Source organism: Egretta garzetta, unplaced genomic scaffold (assembly GCF_000687185.1).
Source record: "Egretta garzetta isolate BGI_Z169 unplaced genomic scaffold, ASM68718v1 scaffold411, whole genome shotgun sequence".
Lineage (NCBI taxonomy): Eukaryota > Metazoa > Chordata > Aves > Pelecaniformes > Ardeidae > Egretta > Egretta garzetta.
The window spans coordinates 792285-813137 of record NW_009258541.1 but is presented as its reverse complement, the minus strand read 5'-3'; the positions used below and the strand labels follow the sequence as shown (position 1 = coordinate 813137).

The 20853-nt window shown below is 46.1% G+C and overlaps 2 protein-coding genes across 3 annotated transcripts; one reads left to right on the top strand and one right to left on the bottom strand.

The window, feature by feature from the left end:
• The first annotated feature begins 21 nt into the window (after positions 1-21).
• Positions 22-10568, top strand: VBP1 (VHL binding protein 1). 2 transcript variants are annotated; one of them, XM_035902055.1, is made up of 6 exons: positions 22-134; positions 4087-4211; positions 5318-5384; positions 5847-5945; positions 7709-7847; positions 8747-10568. In XM_035902055.1, exons 2-6 carry the CDS (start codon positions 4105-4107, stop codon positions 8815-8817), a joined length of 483 nt encoding a protein of 160 aa, XP_035757948.1. In that variant the 5' UTR covers positions 22-134; positions 4087-4104; the 3' UTR covers positions 8818-10568. The 2 variants fall into 2 exon arrangements, with proteins under 2 accessions (XP_035757948.1, XP_009645017.2); XM_009646722.2 differs by having other exon boundaries at positions 54-3833.
• Positions 10569-11329: 761 nt separating this feature from the next.
• LOC104133171 (ras-related protein Rab-39B) lies at positions 11330-20498 on the bottom strand. The gene is made up of 4 exons (XM_035902341.1): positions 20352-20498; positions 19327-19385; positions 13287-14986; positions 11330-12406 (listed from the first exon to the last, which is right to left on the bottom strand). Exons 1-3 carry the CDS (start codon positions 20496-20498, stop codon positions 14560-14562), a joined length of 633 nt encoding a protein of 210 aa, XP_035758234.1. The 3' UTR covers positions 11330-12406; positions 13287-14559.
• Between the last annotated feature and the right edge of the window lie 355 nt (positions 20499-20853).

Sequence of the window (20853 nt, the reverse complement as noted above, 5' to 3'; positions counted from 1 at the left end):
TACCCTACCCGTGGCCGCCCTGCGGTCTCGGCCTGAGACAGCCCCGTACCGGAGCGCTTCTCTTCCCTCCAAACCGGGCGGGGCCCTGTGCCGCGGGGGGCGGGGGGCGCCTTAGTCCTGAGGACTTTCACGGGGTGAGTCGCTTTATTTCCATTCTGTCGTCGCGTTACTAAAACGCTTCACAGCCAGTTTAAACCCCCGTTTCAAGCGTTATCACGTTCGCTGGCCAGCTCGCATGCCAGCGCAGAACGTGTTATGAATGAACCCTCCTGCCACACGTACGAGGCCGCGGTTCCTCACGGTGGTTCCTCTTGCATAGAGCACAACTTTGCCGCTTCTGTTTCCTCTCGGATAACGCCGTGCCGCACTCCTAGCGCCTTTCCCTGCATCTTCTCCTAATCTAGCTCTTGATTGTTGGGCAGAATCATGCTTCAGAAGCCACCGCGCTGTCCAGCTAGGTTTCCTGAGCATTCCAACGAATGCACGTCTTTTGGAATACAGGCAGAACTTGTTTATCTGACTTTAAAAAGTGATTTACGAAGCATTTAGTAGTTCTGTTGACTGCTTGAAAAGAAGAATCGATCGACTTATGCAGTGACATAATGTCAAAATTATCTGCTGTTAGCTTTCTGCTATAAGCTAGCTCTTGGTGTGCTGTGTCGATTGCTACTTTTTGTTTGATCAATAAGTATTGATCAGACTGGCCATACCTGGCTGCCTTCGTGTCATCTTGAAACATCGGATGTCTGCCCTGAGTGCTTCGTTTATTGTGTGGCTTTATTATTGAGATTTTCTTGGTCTTTGAAGACCTCTATTTCTCAGATCTCTCTTGATATCTTTAGCAGAGCTGTTTGGCCTGCTCAGGTATGACTGCTCTCATAGATTTGACTTGCATTTTGGTATTTCTAGGTGTAGCGCTTGTATTACCTATGTGTCTTGCTAGAGCATGGGTCCAGAACAAACACGTACGGTGCGTTTGCTTTCAGTGCATCCAGATCCTACTTTTTCTTTAAGGGTCTTTAACAATTATTGGCATTTGGCAAATCTTACAGGGATATGAAACCATTGCTGCTTGTGGCTAACTTCCTTCCACCCCCTTATGGGAGACTAACATAGATGCAAGGGAAAGGAAGGGGCCGTGGCTTCAGCTGCCCTATGAGACCTTGATCGTCGTGGCAGAGGAGAACCTGTGGTCAGTGCTGACTCTGCCGTGGAGGTGGCCTCCCTGGCAGGGGACAGGAGATAACCAGCCTCAGCGAATGCTTTGAGGGTGCCTGTCACATCCCTTATTTTCATGCTGGTAGCTGCTGATGCGATTCGTGTTTGGTTCCACGTTGTTCCCTTTTGATATTTGTGTCTGAAGTGTCTCACATGCTGTACCATGCAACCTGGGCGAGTTCTGGGGGTTGTGGCTTAGTTCTGCGCTTCCCATCAGTTCTTCATAACCTGATCTTTGGATCAAAAATTGAAAGTTTCCTAATTCTCAGTTTTGAGAGGTGCTCCAATCGAATACAGATATCTCTGCAGAAGAGATCCTCGATGATGATCTTAGAGTACTTGGACATAGATGTTAAGATAGACTTTTTTTATTCAATTATTTTAGCATATGCTAAGAAGTTTTTAATGGTATTCTGCTCCACAAAGTGAAAATGTCTCGAGGCTGTTTTTTATTACAGTTTTTTTCTTCAGAAAATAGGTTTCTGCTTCAAAACCATTGTGTATTATCATGATGGTAAAGACTTCCTGATTGCTTGCTTGACATTCCCCCCACCACGTGCTAATGGGCACTGTGAATCTTGTCTTCAGAGATGTTTTAAGTGTCTTGATCCAGTAAAGGCTCTTCAAACAGTTTATGGCAGATACCTTTTCTTAGGCATTGATCCGTGGATTCTTTTGCCTCTCTGGATTTCAAGTGACATTAAGCACTAATTCAAGATTTCTTTGCAGTTTAAAAGACATTCCAAGTAGAACTTTCAACTCTGTTTTCTTTTGAGCTGTTGTCCAGATGCTTCCAAATAAAATACCTTCTTTATTCTGCCTTCCTTAGCGTGCTTGTGAGGGGGAGGATAGGGGATGCAAATCTGAAGACGTGTGTCTCTTGTCATGTTCTGTGTGTATGCCCATAGGTGATGATAGGTCTCCACAGAAGCAGAGCGAGTACCTGCAGCTCTCTATTTGGCTCATCACTCAAAAGATAAACATAAGGCTGCATGGGAATGTGCTGTCCTGCTCTGTTTCAGGGCTTCTACAGAGCATTCATGTGGCTTGGCTTGAAGTTTGCCAAGACTGTGTTACCTTATGGTATTTTGCCAGTGCATTTTCTTCCTAAAAAAGTAGGGATGAGTTTTGGCAGGTCCTTGCAGAACCTGTAAGGTAATTCTGCTGTAGAGATGCTGCGTGACACACCAGGGAGCAGGGATCCTAACGTGACACCCAGCTCTGCTACAAAGCTGTTCTGATCAAGCTCAAAGAATTGACTGTGTCTCGGCCTTGCAGTTGGGTAAGATGGGCCAAAAGCCCAGCCAGCGGGACTTGGGAGTTGCAGTTGGAAAACCTGGGTGGTAAATCTGAGCCCACCTTGGACTGGGGCCTGGCTTCACTTCTCAGCATCTTCACTTCAGGAGGACTTGGGTTCCGTCTTGTCTGTCTGTACAAACAGACCTTAGCTGAGGCAGCGGAGGGGTGCTGGGCAGTGTGTGGGCTGAGCTGTTGCCCACCTGCTTTTTCTTTCTGTCTTGGGTGATTTACATGAGCAGAATAGCTTCCACAAGAGGGAGTTTCATTTCAGAACATCCTGAGGCCTCACTTCTAACACCACTTGCCTGAATCTAATCCTTGGGTTTTTTGGTTAAAGGTTTTCTACAGGCTTCGTCAGGAGGCAGGGATGCTTCTCGTTCTCTTGTTGGTGAGGTAGCTTAAGGCGTTCCTTGGGCAGTTAGTGTGCAACGTGGTCTCTTGAGTTCTGTTGTACCACCTAGATCATGCTGCATGCTGGAGTATGCTGGGGAGTTCATATTTCTTCTGCAAATTCCCTTAATGATAAGGAAGGTGGGTGACTTCTTACCAGGTTCAGTAATTTCATAGTAAGTTTCTTTAGCCAAGAGAGCTTCAGAGTCATAATGAGGGGAACCAGCTATATGCCTGATATTACTTTATTAATGTATTATAGTCTTTTTACGGTGTGAAACTGCTGGAATGGAAACCCCTAGTTAAAAAGGAGAAGCTGAAGAGGCTTATGATAGTCTTCCAGTGGATTTTACAGAGCTATATAGACAAACAAGGACAGAAATACTGCAGTGGATGAGCATGGTCATCTTGACTTATACATAGGTCGATGTTGTCAAGGTCAGAAACGCATGGTTGATCTCTGGCCCAACATGCCTTTTGTGAGGTTGAGAACATTGCCCGTGGGCAGGGGAACTGTTTCTTGGGCATCTGAAGGAGGCACTTGCAGAGGTCAGCATCCCTGCCTGCCCAGGCCTGTCTCCCCTGGCTACCTTTCCAGCTGACGGTTGGACTGGCTGGAATTGTTTTCCAGAGGTTTCCATGGCTTCCTTCTGACTGTAGAAGGAGCTTTTGAAGACAAACTACCATAAAGCCTGCCTGAGCAGGTACAGTTTTCCCCCCTTTGCCTCTTTCTCTGGCACAACGTGCCTGATCAGGCCGTGATTCTTTTCCTTCATCGGTCTTATCCTAAATAGTTCGTAATCTGATTAGCCACAGAGAAGCATTATCCCTGCTTCACAGATAGGAAACCGAAGTTTAGACTGAGGATATCCAGCCCTGTTAGGTGTCATTTGACATCGGCCAGGATTGAAAGCGCCACTAACAAGGTACCAGCAAATACAATTATGAAATAATCCTTGCACCTATTCTGTAGTTCCCTGCGAAAAAAAGGCGGGAGGGGGAAGTGTAAAGGTGATTAACTAAGAAAGGAAACAAAATGATTTTGTACTTCAGAAAAAAAGAAGTTTATTTACATACAAGAACTCCTCCAGACTTAGCTGCAGTAGGATGGTAGCATGACTGTATCTAGGATTTCTGTAAAACTCTTCTAACATTGAGGGTTTCTTTCTCCCCTTAAAGGAAGATGTAGATTCTTTTATGAAACAGCCTGGAAATGAGACAGCAGATGTAGTTCTTAAGAAGTTGGATGAGCAGTATCAGAAGTATAAATTTTTGGAACTTAATCTTGCTCAAAAGAAAAGGAGGTAAGTAATAATTTTTGCAGAATTGGGAAATGTTTAGCACAGCTTTTTTTGGTTTTTTGTTTTTTGTTTTTTTTTTTTTTTAATAAATAAGTCTAGTTTTTAAAATATCCCAAAAAGTAAAAAGTTGGTGTTAGGAGAGCTAATATTTGCAGTACTTTCAGGAAAGCCCAGCTTTTTTTCTTTCCTTTTCCTGAGAATTACATGCAAAAGAATTTACAGTATTGCTGAATTGGTCCTTAGCCCTTAAGGCCGAAAAGTACTGCCATAGTCTCTTAATTTTGTCAGCCTAGTGTAAATAAGAATACGTTTTTGTCGAACGACTACTGTATCAGGCCTTTAACTGCTGGTTCTGTGATCTCATCTCTCTTCAGTAGCTTCAGTCTTGATCTGAAGCTAGGCAAGAAGCAATTTTTTTAAAAGCTAAAATCAAAGCTTCAGGTAATGTTTTTATTTAGATTAAACTTCTTTCATGGACAGATAGCCCTCATAATTTCCACCTGGAGGCCTGCTTTGGCAGTCACTGCTGTCTGAGCCTGCGGGTCGCAGAGGAGGGCGGCCCAGAGGGACAGGGGGGATCCCAGCGGCTCTGCTGGGCCGCTGCAAGGGCTGTCGAGGAGGGGGAGGATGCCCTGGACTTTGGAGAGAGCTTCTGTTCTAACAGCGCCAATTCTTGTAGCGCTAAACTGTTAGAATAGTTTGAGAACCTCGGGAGAAACACACTTGTTTTGTTTTACATACAGCGTTTTTTCTCTACATTTCTGCTGAGGTTTCCCTCTCCTCCGGGGAGATCAGAAATATTCAAAAATACACCATTTTAGCAAACAGGTATCTGTTACTGTTAATACGTGTTTGTCACGGTTTGAAAGCTGCATCTATTGCTCTGCTTCAGAAAACCATCGAGTCTCGGTGCGAGGAGAGGCAGGTGAAGCTGTAGCTGAGGTGCCTTTACGTGCCGTACCTTTCAAACCTGCGTTTGTAAGCCTGGAAAGCTGTTAAGAGTTTTGAGTTTTAAAATGGAGGTTGGATTGTGTAATAAAACTGATCACTTGTTTAGGAAACTTTGTGTCTCTGTAAAATAATAAATTATGACTGTTGTTAATTCACAGGCTAAAAAGTCAGATTCCTGAAATTAAACAGACATTAGAAATTTTAAAACACATGCAGAAGAAAAAGGTAAACTATTTTGAATATCTAATGAGTATGAGAAAAGCTAACTACCTTTCCACCCTAACAGAACACATTGCAAGAAATGTTTTGGAGAGCACACTTAATATGCCTTTATAAATAACAGAATTGTTTTTAAAGGTATGTAGTACCCTTTGAAAGCTAGTTCAAAAAAAGTTAATGTTTGTAATGCAAAGTTCACTTTAATGGTGTGTGGATTGCAGCTAAGCGTAGACTTCATCTCTATTCTTTATAGAGATTTCTATATTGTTTTTAAATATATCTCTTTAAAATGCTTTATTTTCGGAGCTCTAACTTTAACGGTGAAGTGAAATTATGTAGAGTTCCACCAAAGTTAATAGTGTATCAGTGGCAAACAGCAGAAAAGTGTGCTCTTTACTGTAAGTTTTATGCCTTTGACATAAGTTTCCAGTGAAAATAGCAATTTTAAGTTTTATCATTTGTCTTAAGGATTCCACACATCCAATGGAAACAAGATTTTTATTGGCAGATAATCTCTACTGCAAAGCTTCAGTTCCTCCTACAGATAAAGTTTGTTTGTGGTTGGGGGTAAGTAAAATGGAATTTTCTCTGAAACTGTTTAAATAACTTAAAAAAGGCTTATCAAAGACAGTGCTTGTTGCTGTCTCATGTGTACATCTAGTGGCCGTGGGCGTAATTCTGTTCACGTGTGCGTAGTGGGGCCGTGTCCTCTCAGCAGGACAACCCGAACAAGACAATTTCAACGTGTTAGCGAAGGTTTCGTGTTCAATTTCATTTGGTGCCTGCACAGTAAGACTTCAGAGGATTGTCATTTTGCTGGATTGTTCTTCCCAAAAAGCATATTCACAAATGTTTTCCTATCTTTCTGTCACTTTGTGGTTCAAATTACCACCCAGCATTGCCTGGGATGGGAGTGTGCCCAGCAAAGTAACTTAATTTGGCAAGTAGCTTCCCATCCTCCCTATGTTACTTGTATTTAGCATCTTGCTTTCCCTTTCATGCACTTTTTTAGGGAAGGATGGGATTTCTGTTACTTGCAGGTACCTGCCAGCATTTAGAGTGGAATTTGTGCTAAAGACTGGTGGGATCAGAGCTCAAAACACAGATTTCCAAGCACTTAAGCGATATCAGGTTGGGATATTTTGTATTCAGAGACTTCCTTATATGTGGAGATAACCTCCTAATATTTATTTTGAGACTTCTAAATCCCAGATGTTCCCAAATCCCTGTGTTGGCTGCAAAACAAAACCACTTGGTTAAGGCAGAAACATTGTCGACACGTGCAGCATCTGGACTGATTGGGCAGTTAGTCCCAGCCTCTGCCGCTTCTTTTCTGTCATAAAAAGAGAAGATTTGTCTGATACTTGTTGCTTTTAGGAGACTGTCTTCAGAATCCACAAACATTGGCTTTAATGGAGCATCCCAGGTTTATTGTGTAACAGAGTATCGGAGAAAGTTCTTCCTATTGATGGTTCATACAGAAAAGCTATAATGAAATGCCACAAGCAATTTATTATATTTAGGTGTTCTTGGTCTTCTGCCTTTGCCCTCCTTGCTGCTTACAGTCTGCACGCTGGGCTCTGTGTGTTACTGTTATTGGGGAAACTGTCTTGCGGGGTGTTTTAAAAGAAGTCTGGCTTCTCTTGCTCGTGCAGCTCTGTAGCACTCCCTGGGATCATGTCTAGTTAGCGGTACCTGGCTCTGCTCAGTGCACGGTCTGGAATGGGAGAAAGCTTCACTGGTGCATCCTCACCCCATACTGCTCTTTTATCTCTTCACATGGTAGCTTCTTACTGAAACAAAGATTTGTGGATTAAAAACCACCACGGTATAGGGTAGGACTTGTATACATGTTGTATCTTTAAATACGTGTAATACTTCTTGGTAGTGACCAATGGCATTAGGCTGTTGGTCAGCGTTCCACGCAGAGATCCTAAGGTTAATCTTGAATGCAAGAAAAATTGTTTCTCGAGCTGTGTGACAGGTGAAAGGTGCTGCTGAGAAACGTGAAGTCTCATTTTTCAAATACGGGGAAGATAAATACTGATACCTGAAAGGCCAAACAATCCACAGGGAGAGAAATCCCTTGTTGCTTAGCTATAGGAAGAGAACTTTTTTTAAGTCATTAGAGGGATTTATTACTCGGTTGCTGAAGAGGTGGAGGCCTCAAGTGGATTCTGGCATTGCTTGTCCCGAATCTTCTTGTCTGGCCTGTCGGGACAGCCTTTTGTTAATGTGATAAGTTAGAAGCAAAAGCCTGAGATGAACCTGGTGTGGCTTATTCCTTACAATGCAAGAGTAAAGGCTTTTATCCACCTTTCTTTTTTTAGGCCAATGTGATGCTTGAATATGATATTGATGAAGCTCAGGCTCTGTTAGAGAAGAATTTGTCAACAGCCACAAGAAACCTGGATCTTCTAGAGGAAGACCTGGATTTTCTCAGAGATCAGTTCACCACTACAGAAGTCAGTATCCTTTTTTTTTATTATTTGCAGGAAAGAGGTGTATGTGAAAGCGAACATACAGGTAACTGCCAATTTCCTGACGTGCTTTTATCTTAACCTGGCTGCCCTGAAAATGCTGTTGTGCTCTAGGAACTTCACCTTTTCTAGCAGTGAAACGGGGTACTTGTGTTTCCAGCGCCCAGCTGAGGGTTGGCGTGCTGGCTGTAGCAAAGCTTGTATTTGTGATTGGGTCCCCGTGAAACCTGTTGTGGTGGTTGCTCACCTAGACTGGAAGTCAACTGGAAGCTGGATTGGTGCTGAGGATTGATGGCCAGGAGGCCGTTTCAAAGCAAAGCGACTGATTTTTAACTATTTTTTTTTTTTTTTTTTTTATTTCTTAATACCATCATGAACCACCTCCAGGGTTGCGTGGGTTGTTTTTTTTTTTTTAATACTTTCTACTTAAAAACTCTATTAATGATGAGGGTAGCTGCCAACTGAAGCATTAGATTTAGTAAATGAAGGCGCAACTATGTGTTTTTTGAAGTTGATACTTAAACTGTGTTAGTGCTGCAGGAAATTGTTGGAGGCCTGAAATGGGCAAATGCAGCTGATGTGGGCAGGTTGACTGAAATCAGAAAAGAGCAGCTGTAAGTAACACTGCAAGTGTGTTTCTCTGTAATATCTTTCCGGAGGTTTTTAAGCAAATGGTACAAATGCCACAGTTATTAACAGCTACTGGTATTGCTGTGTGTTAAGGTTTTGCACCAAGTCAGCTCTTCCATCAAATGGTTTCTGCAGTGACTCTTAAGTTAAGTGAAATGTGGCCAACTGTATAACCTGCTTCTCACTTTTCCTTTCATTTCCTTTCATTTTTTTTCTTTTCTGAATGCATGAGCTATTTCCTTAATTCCCCGCCCTCAGATATGGCTAGAGTTTATAATTGGGATGTAAAGAGAAGAAACAAGCAAGACCCTTCCAAAAACAAAGCATAGTTTTGCCAATTTTGAATGTGGTTTCAATTTCCAAATATTTTTTATTTAAACACCCCCAAGTTCATTCTTAAGGGACTGAGTTACTTTAAGCATTTCAGTAAATGGTAAAATATATAAAAACTAATGGTGAGCACCATTCTATTTATTTGTAAACTCAAAATTTGGTTTCATGCATGCTTCATGAAATAAATTATTTGAAAAGGCACCGCACAGTCCAGCAAAGGACACAGTATTTTGATCAGACCAATCTGTCATAAATAAATTTCTCCCCAAAAGCTTGTCTGAAAAGTTGAGAGGCATGTATGAAATGGAGTCTGACGTGTTAGCAGGTTAAGGCCATGCAGGCAGGGGTTTACTTTTTTCACCTCTGTGTACAGCTGATGAAGTTAAAGTGGACTTGGGCTGGGAAGACGTGCAGCCGTCATGTTTTAGGAAACAGAAAAACTACAGTGAAGTCTTGGATTTTGTTTCAGTCAGTTAATTGGCAGCATCCATCTGCAAGCATTCCTGGATATCCACTTTGGATAAACTTGTTTTTAATATTTATTGGTTAGTTAACTGCCTGTTACCGACCTCGCAGCACTTTACGTACAACAGTTTGTGACTTGTCTTCAGAGAAGAGTGAAATGTAGATGAACAGCACAAGCTGTGCCAGGACTGCAGGTGATCTCACCCCGTCCCCTTTCATACATGTGCGCACACTGCTCGTGTCTGCAAAGGCGCTGACGAAGGACACCAAAACGCTGATTAGCTGTAAACAAGGACACCCCCCCCCTCCCCGTTTGCCATCCCTTAGACAAGACCTCCAGTTCCAATGTCTTAACACTCTCAGCCTCCAGGTGGTGAAACCTGTATCAGCTAGGGATGGTTCACTGAAGCATGACTTCTGGTGTTAACCTTGGAATATTTTTTTGGTTCTTACGAAGCCTTGCAAGATTGTTGCCTTTTACCTCTGCAGTTTCTTTCTAAAATGAAATGCTCAGTGGTGATGTCAGTGGCTAATATTCACATTCTGTGACTGAGAATACAGGTTTCGCTGCAAAATAAATGCAAATGTTAACTGTTCAATCTTCATGTAAGAAACAATATACCTGTAAATTTTTTGTACTTTTATTTCATGATATTAAAATAGTAAAACTAAACAGTTGTGGCAAACACCTGTTTTTGTGCATCTTTCTTTGTGTGAGAAAGTCACGAATCTGATGTGTGATCTTCTGCAAGGCTTCCCTCCCTTAATTGGGGGCGGGGAGGGTGTGAAAAAATTCAGCTGAAGCAGCAGACCTGAACAGCCTGGCTGCTGAATGCTGGCTGGAATGGAACGGGGAGCGTGAGTCAGCACGTCTGACTGTGAATACAAGCAACTGATGTGACAGCACTGTGGCTGTGAAAGAGCAAGAGCCGCAGGAGCGGGCCTAAGACAGGTAAACCCTTACAGCGTTCCCAGGCGCCTGGGCTTGGCTCCTCCGTGCCTTTCCTGCGGGGCGATGCTGCTTGTTCCGCTGTCCTTGGCTGGAGCAGAGAAATGTTTAGATCCAACATAATCTGACGAACAGGTATCTGTCTGCCCGCTGCTGCGCCGGGCTGGATGTGGGGCTGCTCAGGCTGCGTCTCTCCCTTTAAGAGCATCAGCAATGACAGCAAAGGCAGCTACAACTACGTCCTGATTTCTCCTGCAATTTTCTCTTCTGTTTGGATTAATGAGATCCCAACAGGCTAACGCGTGCTCCCCCCTCCCTCTGGCCTGTCCTAAGGCAGCAACTGCCTGCCTTTGTTGTGCACAATGAAACAGCGAGTTAAGCATTTCTGCACCAGCAAAACCAGTGCTCTGTGCAACTGCCAGTGACCTAATGCTGGGCGTTGGGGGTGACAGCGTTCGGGCTGGACTTACTTGCTTGGGCAGTGGGGATGGAAAACGGCTGTGCTGTCGTTAACTCTTGTTTTCGGTGCTGTGGTGGTGGTTTTTTTATTATTATTATTTGTTTGATATGAAGTAAATAAAAAACCCAAAACAAAACTCACAGACCAGAACTCAAGCTTCCCTAGGACTGACCCTTGGCTGGTGTTGTGCTGGCCTTTGCTCTTAAGTCTTTGTTATTTTGAGTAAGGTGAGAAGGGCAGTTTGCAGCAGCAGGCAGGACTGCTGCTGAGCAAGGCCTCGGGGAGGTGTGTGCGCAAAGGCTGGTTTTGGCTCCTGCTGCAGGGTGCAGGGGGGTTTTTGGGGTTGTTGGGGAGGTTTTTTGTCCTGTTCTAGAAGGGTCAGTGTTTCTCTAGTTGCATTGCTTTTTCTCAGCAAGGTGGCTGGCGCTGAAGCTCTCTGCAGTGGGCCTGCAGAGGAAACCGCAGAGCAGCCATCGGCGCAAAGCGCACCCGTCCATGCCAGGCTTTCAGCGACGGCTGCGGTACAGAAGTGGGACAGGTAGAGCGCTGACTGGTAATGAACAGGGAGGGGGAAGAAAGAAAAAAAAAAAAAACCCACCATCAAAGTTTCTTTACAAGTTTTAAATTTCACATTATCACATAGTAACCATTTTGCTAAATACAAGCATATTTTCAGTCACGTACAGACAGCTAAATACAGCGTTATTTTCACATTTCGTTACAGTGCATAACAGAAAGCGAGGAACGTGTATAGTATGCTTTTATTTGGGAGATTCTGAGCAATTGCAATCTAACATGCAGATTGTTTTTAACATGTGGTAGCGACCACAGAAAGTTATTTTCTTTTTTTTTTTTTCATTTTTGTCCTAGAGTAAAAGAGCTCCTGACCTTTATCCTGTGAAAGGTACCACCTGCTGATTTCTCTAAATCCCTCTTGTGTTAGAAGTCAAAGCATTAAAACCAGTTGTTAGAAAAGAATTCTTAGCATATCCTATAAGTTCTTCATCTTAGAAAAAACATTCCAAATTTTGTACAGATGAATCTACAGTTCCTATAGTTTAATAAGCTGTCTAGAAAATGCAAGGAATTAGAAAAAGATGTATATAATGATTTCTCTATCATTTAATATAACCATTTATTACCTCTAAGTAGTTAAGACTGCGTACATTTTCTTCTGTACTCTTCCTCTTTAGCATTACGACTCTTGGAGTTTTAAATTGAAGATTTACTCTGGAGGCCTGAATGCACTTACTGGTTTAGGCTCGCTGGACTTTCTCTCTGGGAGCAGTAGAGGGGAATGGCCAAAACTCAGTAGATAAAATATCGGTTGTCGCGATCTTTCCCCTGCTGGCCAGGTTCCTGCACAGAGAATTATGGAATTTTGCTATTGCTAAGCCGCTGTTTGATCCAACTTCTAACTGCCGCTAACGTACCACTCCAGCTCTGCTACCCTCAGCCAGGCAACCCAAGGCACACCTCGTGAACAGCTCAACCCTGAAAGACCAAAGCGGTTGCTTGGCGACTTCCCACTCAGCGAATGAAGAACCTGACCCTTTCCATCTTGTTTGTCCTTGCCCTTGTGAAAATACAACTAACAAACAGACCTGATCCGAGCAAACCTTGCGCTCTCCACTGGCGTCGGCCCGTGAGAGCCCATGGCAGCCAAGCTCCCGTGGCGCGCTCTGCATCAATCTTCTCCAGCTTTGCTTACCTAGAAAGAGATTTTGTAAAGGGAATTTTTTTTTTTTTTTTTTTTTTAAAATCTTCAGGGCACTCGACCACAACTGAACCTGCCTGCAAGTCCCTGGGCTTTAGCACAAGGCTGTCGATACATTCACAGCCTGTTCAGGCAGGCTCGGGCGTTAGCAGTGACGCTTACTGAAAGGTGCCAGGCCCTTGCCACCCCTCCCTTCCTCCAGTTTGCTCCCAGTGCCCTCCCAGCAGGTGCAACGCTGCCACTCCCCCTCAGAGCCCAGGAACTGAAATTGTTCCTAGAACATGGAAAATAAAAATGTACTCATCAGGGTTTTGTTTGTTGGCTTTATCTTTTTTTTTTTCTCTTCTTTAAACGCTTTCATATGGAAACCACAGGGTTGGGTTGGTGGTTTGGTTTTTTTTTTTTCTTCATACAGCCCTGTCCACGTGGTACAAACTGCGAGAACAGGTTCAAAGGGAGAAATAGTCTGAACTCAGCAGCAATCAAGACAACCCACACTTTTATAGATGGGGTAGCTTAAAAAGCTGTAACAAGTATTTTATTCTTCTTTACTTAGAGGCCTAGAGTCCAACACTAGATGCTTCCTGTGGTTTTTACCTAATCCTGCCCTCCTGCCCATTGGCAGTTTGGTGTATAAAGCTTGCAAACTCGAGTTAGTTAAAAAAAAAAAAAAAGTCACTGTAGTTTTGTTTGTTTGCTTTTAACAGGCTGAACTTCCCTAGTCTGCTACTGGAGCACAGCTACCCTGCTGCACTTCAAAAGCTTAAGTTAAAACTTAGCGGAAGCAAAGCTTTTAAGTGGTGAACGGCATTCCCAGAAAACATCCACCTGCATACAGCTTTTGTAACACGGCAACCATCCCGTGATGACCAACCTGAGATAGAGCCTCTTTTGTCAAATTAAAACATGGAGGAAAATTTTACTCTTGAGCTTGCCTTGCGGCTTTCCTTTCCACCTGCTCAGCCACGTCTGCTGTGTGCGCCTCCTTCCCAGTGCTACTTCTCTTCTTCCAGATGCCAAGAAAGAAAATGACACTTTAACAGCAGAAAGTACTGATGGAAGCTGCTGCTTCGCATGCTCTTTCACTTCTTTAAAAGCAAAGCTCACTGTTTAGGATGTCTGATGCACCTGAGTTAACCTTTTCAAGTTTTTTTTTTTAATTTTATTTTGTTGGGGTTGGGTTTTTTTGTCGTTTCCCTGCCCCCCCCTTTCCATTTCACCTCGTGACCTGGCTGGTAAGACACCCAAAGGTCAGCACAGCGCTGTTAGCAAGACAGAAATGTTGGTGCACCCCAGCCTTAAGCTACAACATGAGGACACGGGGCTCTCTTTATGCTCTTGACCACTTAATTCTATCAGAAAGCCCTGAACTTTGGGTATTTTCAAGGTACTCACCTAGGCAGTAAATGCGTAAAAATGCATTGAATAATTACTACTGAAGCAGGAGTTGCCACAGAATCCCAGTTCAGCACAGCAAGAAAAGCACTACTGGGGGGGGGGGATAATTTAAATTTTAATTACCAATCAAATAACTACTGTTTTCCTCTTTAAATCCCACAGAATATTCTTTGCTATCAAACTAGGGTCAAGAACATAAGAAAAAATTCAGGCGTGTGCACACTACGTCAGTAAACTTTTCCTGTGGTGTTGGCCTTCTGAGGAAATGGTATCTGTGCTGCCTTTACACCTTCCTGGTAATAAACAACTGACACAAACGACCATGTCCCCTTTCCTTCTCTCTGTCTGCCCATTTGTTATACTACTAAAGTATCCATACTGTGGCTTCAAGACCCAGCATGGAGCTATGGATTTACTTAAAAGAGGACATGTACAGTACCCTGGCAGGTGCCAGCCCGTTCAGCTCCCTGTATGCGCTCTCCTGTCTCGTGCAGCCCCTCATTTCTGCTTCCTGTCGCCTTACAACATCTACGTGCACCCTCACTCACTCTCCTTTACGTTTGTAGCCCCCAGTTCTGAAAGGTTATTTGGAACAGAACATTTCTCTCCGGGGTCTGTTCTGGTGTCCAAAAACAACATGGGAGGCTGTTCACAACCCGAGTGTTGCTCTCCCTTCGGTCACACCGAGTTCACTTAGTAAAGTAGGTTTGGTTAGTAGAGTTCATCACCACTCGCCTCACTAGAAGAGCTCAGCACAAGCATCGCCTATCTGATTTCACCACTTCTTCTGAAGAGTGCACTACGTTTGGGACAAACCCGCTCTTTACCCCTTCCCATCCCTCCTGGATTGAAATTTCCCCCCTTTTAACAAGCTCGTATATATCTCGAGTCAGATCAGTGAAGGCCTTCTCCACGTTAATGGCATCCCGAGCTGAGGTCTCAATGTACTTCATACCATATGCAGCAGCCAGTTTCTCAGCCTCGTGCCTGGTGACTTGCCGCTGTGTGTCAAGGTCACACTTGTGACCTACCAAAACAAAGACGATCTGGTATGGCTGGACGCGCACCTTGGTCTCCTCTAGCCACTCGTGGACGTTCTGGAAGGACCTGCGGTTTGTAATGTCAAAGAGGAGGAGTCCGCCAACCGAGTTCCTGTAGTAGGCTCTGGTGATGGACCTGGAAACGAATGAGCCACAACAAAAGTGTAAGTTACAGCTGTTTGGAAAGGCAGGCAGAGCCGAGTTTCACGGAAGGTTTTTGTCTGTTTCTTCCGATTTCTTTTTTTTTTTTTTTATTAAGCTAAACGTACCCCTCTGAACATAGGCCTTTGTTGAAGAAAGCAGCATTACCACCACCCTGTCTACCCTGCAGAATACCGGGCAGGGACAGCCATTCAAGGCAATGATGTCATCACTTTTAGCTTGTGCTCTGTAGAGCCTGTCATTCAAAAAGGCCTCAGGAGTCCCGTCCCCTGCCATGTAAGTTCTCTGGTTTAGAAGCACTGTAACAAATTCAAGGATTCATTTGAAACCAAACTCCCACTCTCTGACAGATACGTAAAAGGAGGAGGCTACAGATTTGGAAGGCAGTCCATGGGGTCATAGTTCCCCTCCATACACCCAGGGCCTTGGCACAGGGACATCCACCGACCCCTACACTTTCTCCCACTATGCCACTGGTCAAAATGAGGGCACTGGTCAAAATGTCGGCACGCACCATTTCAACTAACGCACTAACAGGAGCAGCCGGTCTGACCTCCCAAGTAACAGCAAAATGATACAACAGCTTCCTAGGGGAATCTGCGTTACTGTCGGTCTTGTTCCAGCCTAATACTGACAACACCAAACAGCAACCAAAAAGATGACGGAACTGCGGGCTGAGAAATGGAGCACATCTTCCACAACTCTTCCGAGCAAGGGCAGACTTGAACGCAGCCAGAAGCAGCCCATGAAATCAGCCAACGCAGGGCAATGGAGCGGAGGTAAGACCATGAGGCTGAGCAGAGCTGCAGTTCAACGGCTACTACATGTGGAAAAACCAAGAAACTGTGAAACTGTGGTGTTTCTGCTAAGTCACGGGTTAGTTCTAAATCCAGAAGCGATGATCGATTTCAGTCCCTAGAGGAATTGACACTTGGGCCTGAACTTTCCTTGCTGGGAAAACGTAAGCACTGCTGCATTTTTACCTTGGGACAAGTTCTTTTTTTGGACATGCAAGACTGTTGTTAGGCGTTACTTGGTCCTGTAGTGTGTGTATCTAGCAAAACTGCCCCAAGAAAGGATGAACTGGAGTCTTCACGGATTGCTTTACAAACAGACATGCAATGATGGGTGAAAATCTGCAGCCAAAACTGAAGAAAGCCAGAAGGGGGGGGGGGGAAACAGTTGGCTGCATTTGGATAATTTCTCCTCTCCCAATTAACTGGCTGAGGGGCAACAGTAGCTCCACATGTTTGGCACTGATGGAATTAGATCTGCCTTTTGCTATCTAGCCAGCTGCAAGCAGATACCGGCGCTTTGGATTCACCCCCACACTGTCACAGTCATTTCTGCTTCTCCCTTGTGTTCCGTGCCATCGGCCCTGGCTCCTCCTGCCAACATCAACGATGCCTCAGGTACTTCTGAAAGACATGACGGGATCCAAGCTGAATGCTGCTTTGAGGTAAAACTAGGTGAAGGTCTCAGTGCCTTTTCTTAAAGCCTTTTCCACAGACTGTTGTCCTTACCGACCCACAGGAAGAAAACTGTATTGCCTTCATGCTGCACATGACTCCCCAATTCCCTCCCAAGACTCCTGTCTTCCCTCCTCCCGCCATGCTCGTACAAGCTCCTGCAGAGCAGTCCGGGGATTCACCCCTATTTCAGCCAAGCTTTAACACACAAGGTGTTGCCTCTGCCTGGGCACTCTCCCCTGCTCTGTACCCACAGTGGGGACTCCTGTACCTGGGGTCCGTGCCTGTTTGTTTGAGTCCTTCCCTCTCAGCCGAGGGAGAGCTGCCGGCTGGAAGGAAACAGCTCTTCTGTAGGTGGTGGTACACAGTTCCAGGGAGTGAGGGCCGCACATGCTTTTGCTTTTGTTAGCATTACACAACATCATGTTTCAGCTGAGGAAATCACAGTATCTGAGCAACCAGAGAGAGGAGAAACCTGATGGATCCAGGAAGAACTGGACCCTGCTCTTCTACAGCTCCAAAGCAGCCTCAACGCTGCCCCAGGCAGCGTGTTTCAGGGCCTGAGCTGGCAAAACAGAACAGCGCATGCTTAACTGTAATTTAAGCCTTGACTGCACAGAAATTGCTTCTAATTTATGGAGAGTGAAAGAGCTCACAACGGGGGTCAGGAGGAGCAGAAATGTAGCACAGCTGCAGACCAGAGTGCCAACAAGGTGTCTTCAAAATAACTACAGTGGTTTCTCCCTTGCGGGGCAGCTGTTTGTCAGACTATGCAAAGCAGCCTGGAAATGCTCAAATCGGAGGACTCTGGGACAACGCGGAGCTCATGCTTATGAATTTCCTTCTTAAGAAATTCCCCCTGCTATGACAAAAAAGTTTAAGGGTTCTGGAGAGCACCTGCACCATCGCGCTCCTTGCCTATGCCCACAAGTCTGAGAGGCTTCAGCTTATTCCAGCAATAGCTACATCCTGCCTTTTGCCAAGAAAAATACCTTGCAGGAGAAGCCCGAGAGCTGCTGTCTTTATGGGGCACAACTTGGCACGGGGATAACTGATTTGAAAGGGATAAACACAAAACGGACTTTTTGCCTGATTTTTTTCCTACTTCAGAGTGTGCCATAAAGGCACCTGGGTTTGCTCACTTCCCTCTAGCTTTTCACATTGGGAGTTTAAGTCTGCGCTTTGGCAAGGGCATTTCAAAGTTGCACGATGTGGTTTTTTTTTTTATGTCCCTCGCTGTTCCTGCCCCTTACACTCTTCCTGCCTTTGAACGCTGCTGCCCATCGCAGGGTGCAGCCTGCCCTTGCGCTGAAGGTCACCTGCTCATCAGGCTTACAACCCGAGCGCCGGGCCGGGTCAACCACCAGCACTAAGGGTAAGCAGCCTCCAGGGCCCCAAACTTCCTAATGTGTAAAAGAAAGGAAATGGAAGCCACGCGACAGCTTTTGCTCTTCACAGCGAAGGCAGAAGCAGGGGACGGCACCCAGGCGTGTTTTCTACAGACCTCAGCCCTGAGATCCAAAGCTGACGCAACTGCAAGCGCCGGGCGGGGGGGGGGGGAAACAGTTGGCTGCATTTGGATAATTTCTCCTCTCCCAATTAACTGGCTGAGGGGCAACAGTAGCTCCACATGTTTGGCACTGATGGAATTAGATCTGCCTTTTGCTATCTAGCCAGCTGCAAGCAGATACCGGCGCTTTGGATTCACCCCCACACTGTCACAGTCATTTCTGCTTCTCCCTTGTGTTCCGTGCCATCGGCCCTGGCTCCTCCTGCCAACATCAACGATGCCTCAGGTACTTCTGAAAGACATGACGGGATCCAAGCTGAATGCTGCTTTGAGGTAAAACTAGGTGAAGGTCTCAGTGCCTTTTCTTAAAGCCTTTTCCACAGACTGTTGTCCTTACCGACCCACAGGAAGAAAACTGTATTGCCTTCATGCTGCACATGACTCCCCAATTCCCTCCCAAGACTCCTGTCTTCCCTCCTCCCGCCATGCTCGTACAAGCTCCTGCAGAGCAGTCCGGGGATTCACCCCTATTTCAGCCAAGCTTTAACACACAAGGTGTTGCCTCTGCCTGGGCACTCTCCCCTGCTCTGTACCCACAGTGGGGACTCCTGTACCTGGGGTCCGTGCCTGTTTGTTTGAGTCCTTCCCTCTCAGCCGAGGGAGAGCTGCCGGCTGGAAGGAAACAGCTCTTCTGTAGGTGGTGGTACACAGTTCCAGGGAGTGAGGGCCGCACATGCTTTTGCTTTTGTTAGCATTACACAACATCATGTTTCAGCTGAGGAAATCACAGTATCTGAGCAACCAGAGAGAGGAGAAACCTGATGGATCCAGGAAGAACTGGACCCTGCTCTTCTACAGCTCCAAAGCAGCCTCAACGCTGCCCCAGGCAGCGTGTTTCAGGGCCTGAGCTGGCAAAACAGAACAGCGCATGCTTAACTGTAATTTAAGCCTTGACTGCACAGAAATTGCTTCTAATTTATGGAGAGTGAAAGAGCTCACAACGGGGGTCAGGAGGAGCAGAAATGTAGCACAGCTGCAGACCAGAGTGCCAACAAGGTGTCTTCAAAATAACTACAGTGGTTTCTCCCTTGCGGGGCAGCTGTTTGTCAGACTATGCAAAGCAGCCTGGAAATGCTCAAATCGGAGGACTCTGGGACAACGCGGAGCTCATGCTTATGAATTTCCTTCTTAAGAAATTCCCCCTGCTATGACAAAAAAGTTTAAGGGTTCTGGAGAGCACCTGCACCATCGCGCTCCTTGCCTATGCCCACAAGTCTGAGAGGCTTCAGCTTATTCCAGCAATAGCTACATCCTGCCTTTTGCCAAGAAAAATACCTTGCAGGAGAAGCCCGAGAGCTGCTGTCTTTATGGGGCACAACTTGGCACGGGGACAACTGATTTGAAAGGGATAAACACAAAACGGACTTTTTGCCTGATTTTTTTCCTACTTCAGAGTGTGCCATAAAGGCACCTGGGTTTGCTCACTTCCCTCTAGCTTTTCACATTGGGAGTTTAAGTCTGCGCTTTGGCAAGGGCATTTCAAAGTTGCACGATGTGGTTTTTTTTTTTATGTCCCTCGCTGTTCCTGCCCCTTACACTCTTCCTGCCTTTGAACGCTGCTGCCCATCGCAGGGTGCAGCCTGCCCTTGCGCTGAAGGTCACCTGCTCATCAGGCTTACAACCCGAGCGCCGGGCCGGGTCAACCACCAGCACTAAGGGTAAGCAGCCTCCAGGGCCCCAAACTTCCTAATGTGTAAAAGAAAGGAAATGGAAGCCACGCGACAGCTTTTGCTCTTCACAGCGAAGGCAGAAGCAGGGGACGGCACCCAGGCGTGTTTTCTACAGACCTCAGCCCTGAGATCCAAAGCTGGAAGCTGACGCAACTGCAAGCCAAAGCACCTCCTCTCTCGGCAGAATAAAGCACCAGCTCCTCGCCCCAAAAGGCTGCAAGGTGGCAAGAGGAAAAACCTGCCAGTGGGCAAGGACTGACTACTGCACGTCCTGGGCCAGGTGCCAGCACCCCAGATGCAAAGGAAGGCGGTGAGAGGGGTGGGGGTAAGGGAGGTTTCGTCTCTTGAATGAAACCAAAACATTCCTCAGGCGAGTCATTACAGCACAGAAGTAGAAGCTGCGTGAAGCCGCGCAGAGATGTGGAGCAAGGGAAGTGCTCCCGGAGGGAGCAGGATGAAAAAGGGATAAAGATGCATGAAAAACATAAGCAAACAGGAGGCGGGGAGCTGAGGGTACCCGCACACCCCTTCCAAATGGGCACCGTCAGAGCAGCGTGTGTCCCGTGACAACACCAGCCCCCTCTGTTTAGCGGGGGCCCAGCCTGCTCCAACCACGATCGCTGGTTTTACCACACGGTTCTGAGGGAAACTCTTGGCACGGTCCCGTACGCCGCCTTTATTTTTCCGCATCGAGACCTCGTTGCCGTCGCTTACCCCCTCGAACTGTCGGTGCCCGTGCAGTGCCCCGCGTGGCCCGCCCCAGAAAGCGCCTGTCATTCCCGCACGGCCACAACCGAGTGTTTGTCCTGGCCTGTCTCTGCCCTAGGGACAGCTGATCCCTGCTCTCACTCGGATCCGCCCCTCCTCGCTGCCGGGGTGCGCGCCCCCAAATCCCAGCGCTGCCTTCGGGCGCCGACCCCCTCCCCAGGGACAGCGGGGCCGCTCCGCCTGACACATCCTACACAATCCATACATCCTACACAACCCACACAACATACCCAACCCACACGTCCTACACGCGGCCTTCTGGGGGTGCACACACATCCCGGGCGCACAAAGCGCTACGCTTCCCCGGCGCGTTTTGGGGCCAGAGCTGCAAAAGGAAAAAAAAAAACAAAAAAACGGCGGGGGG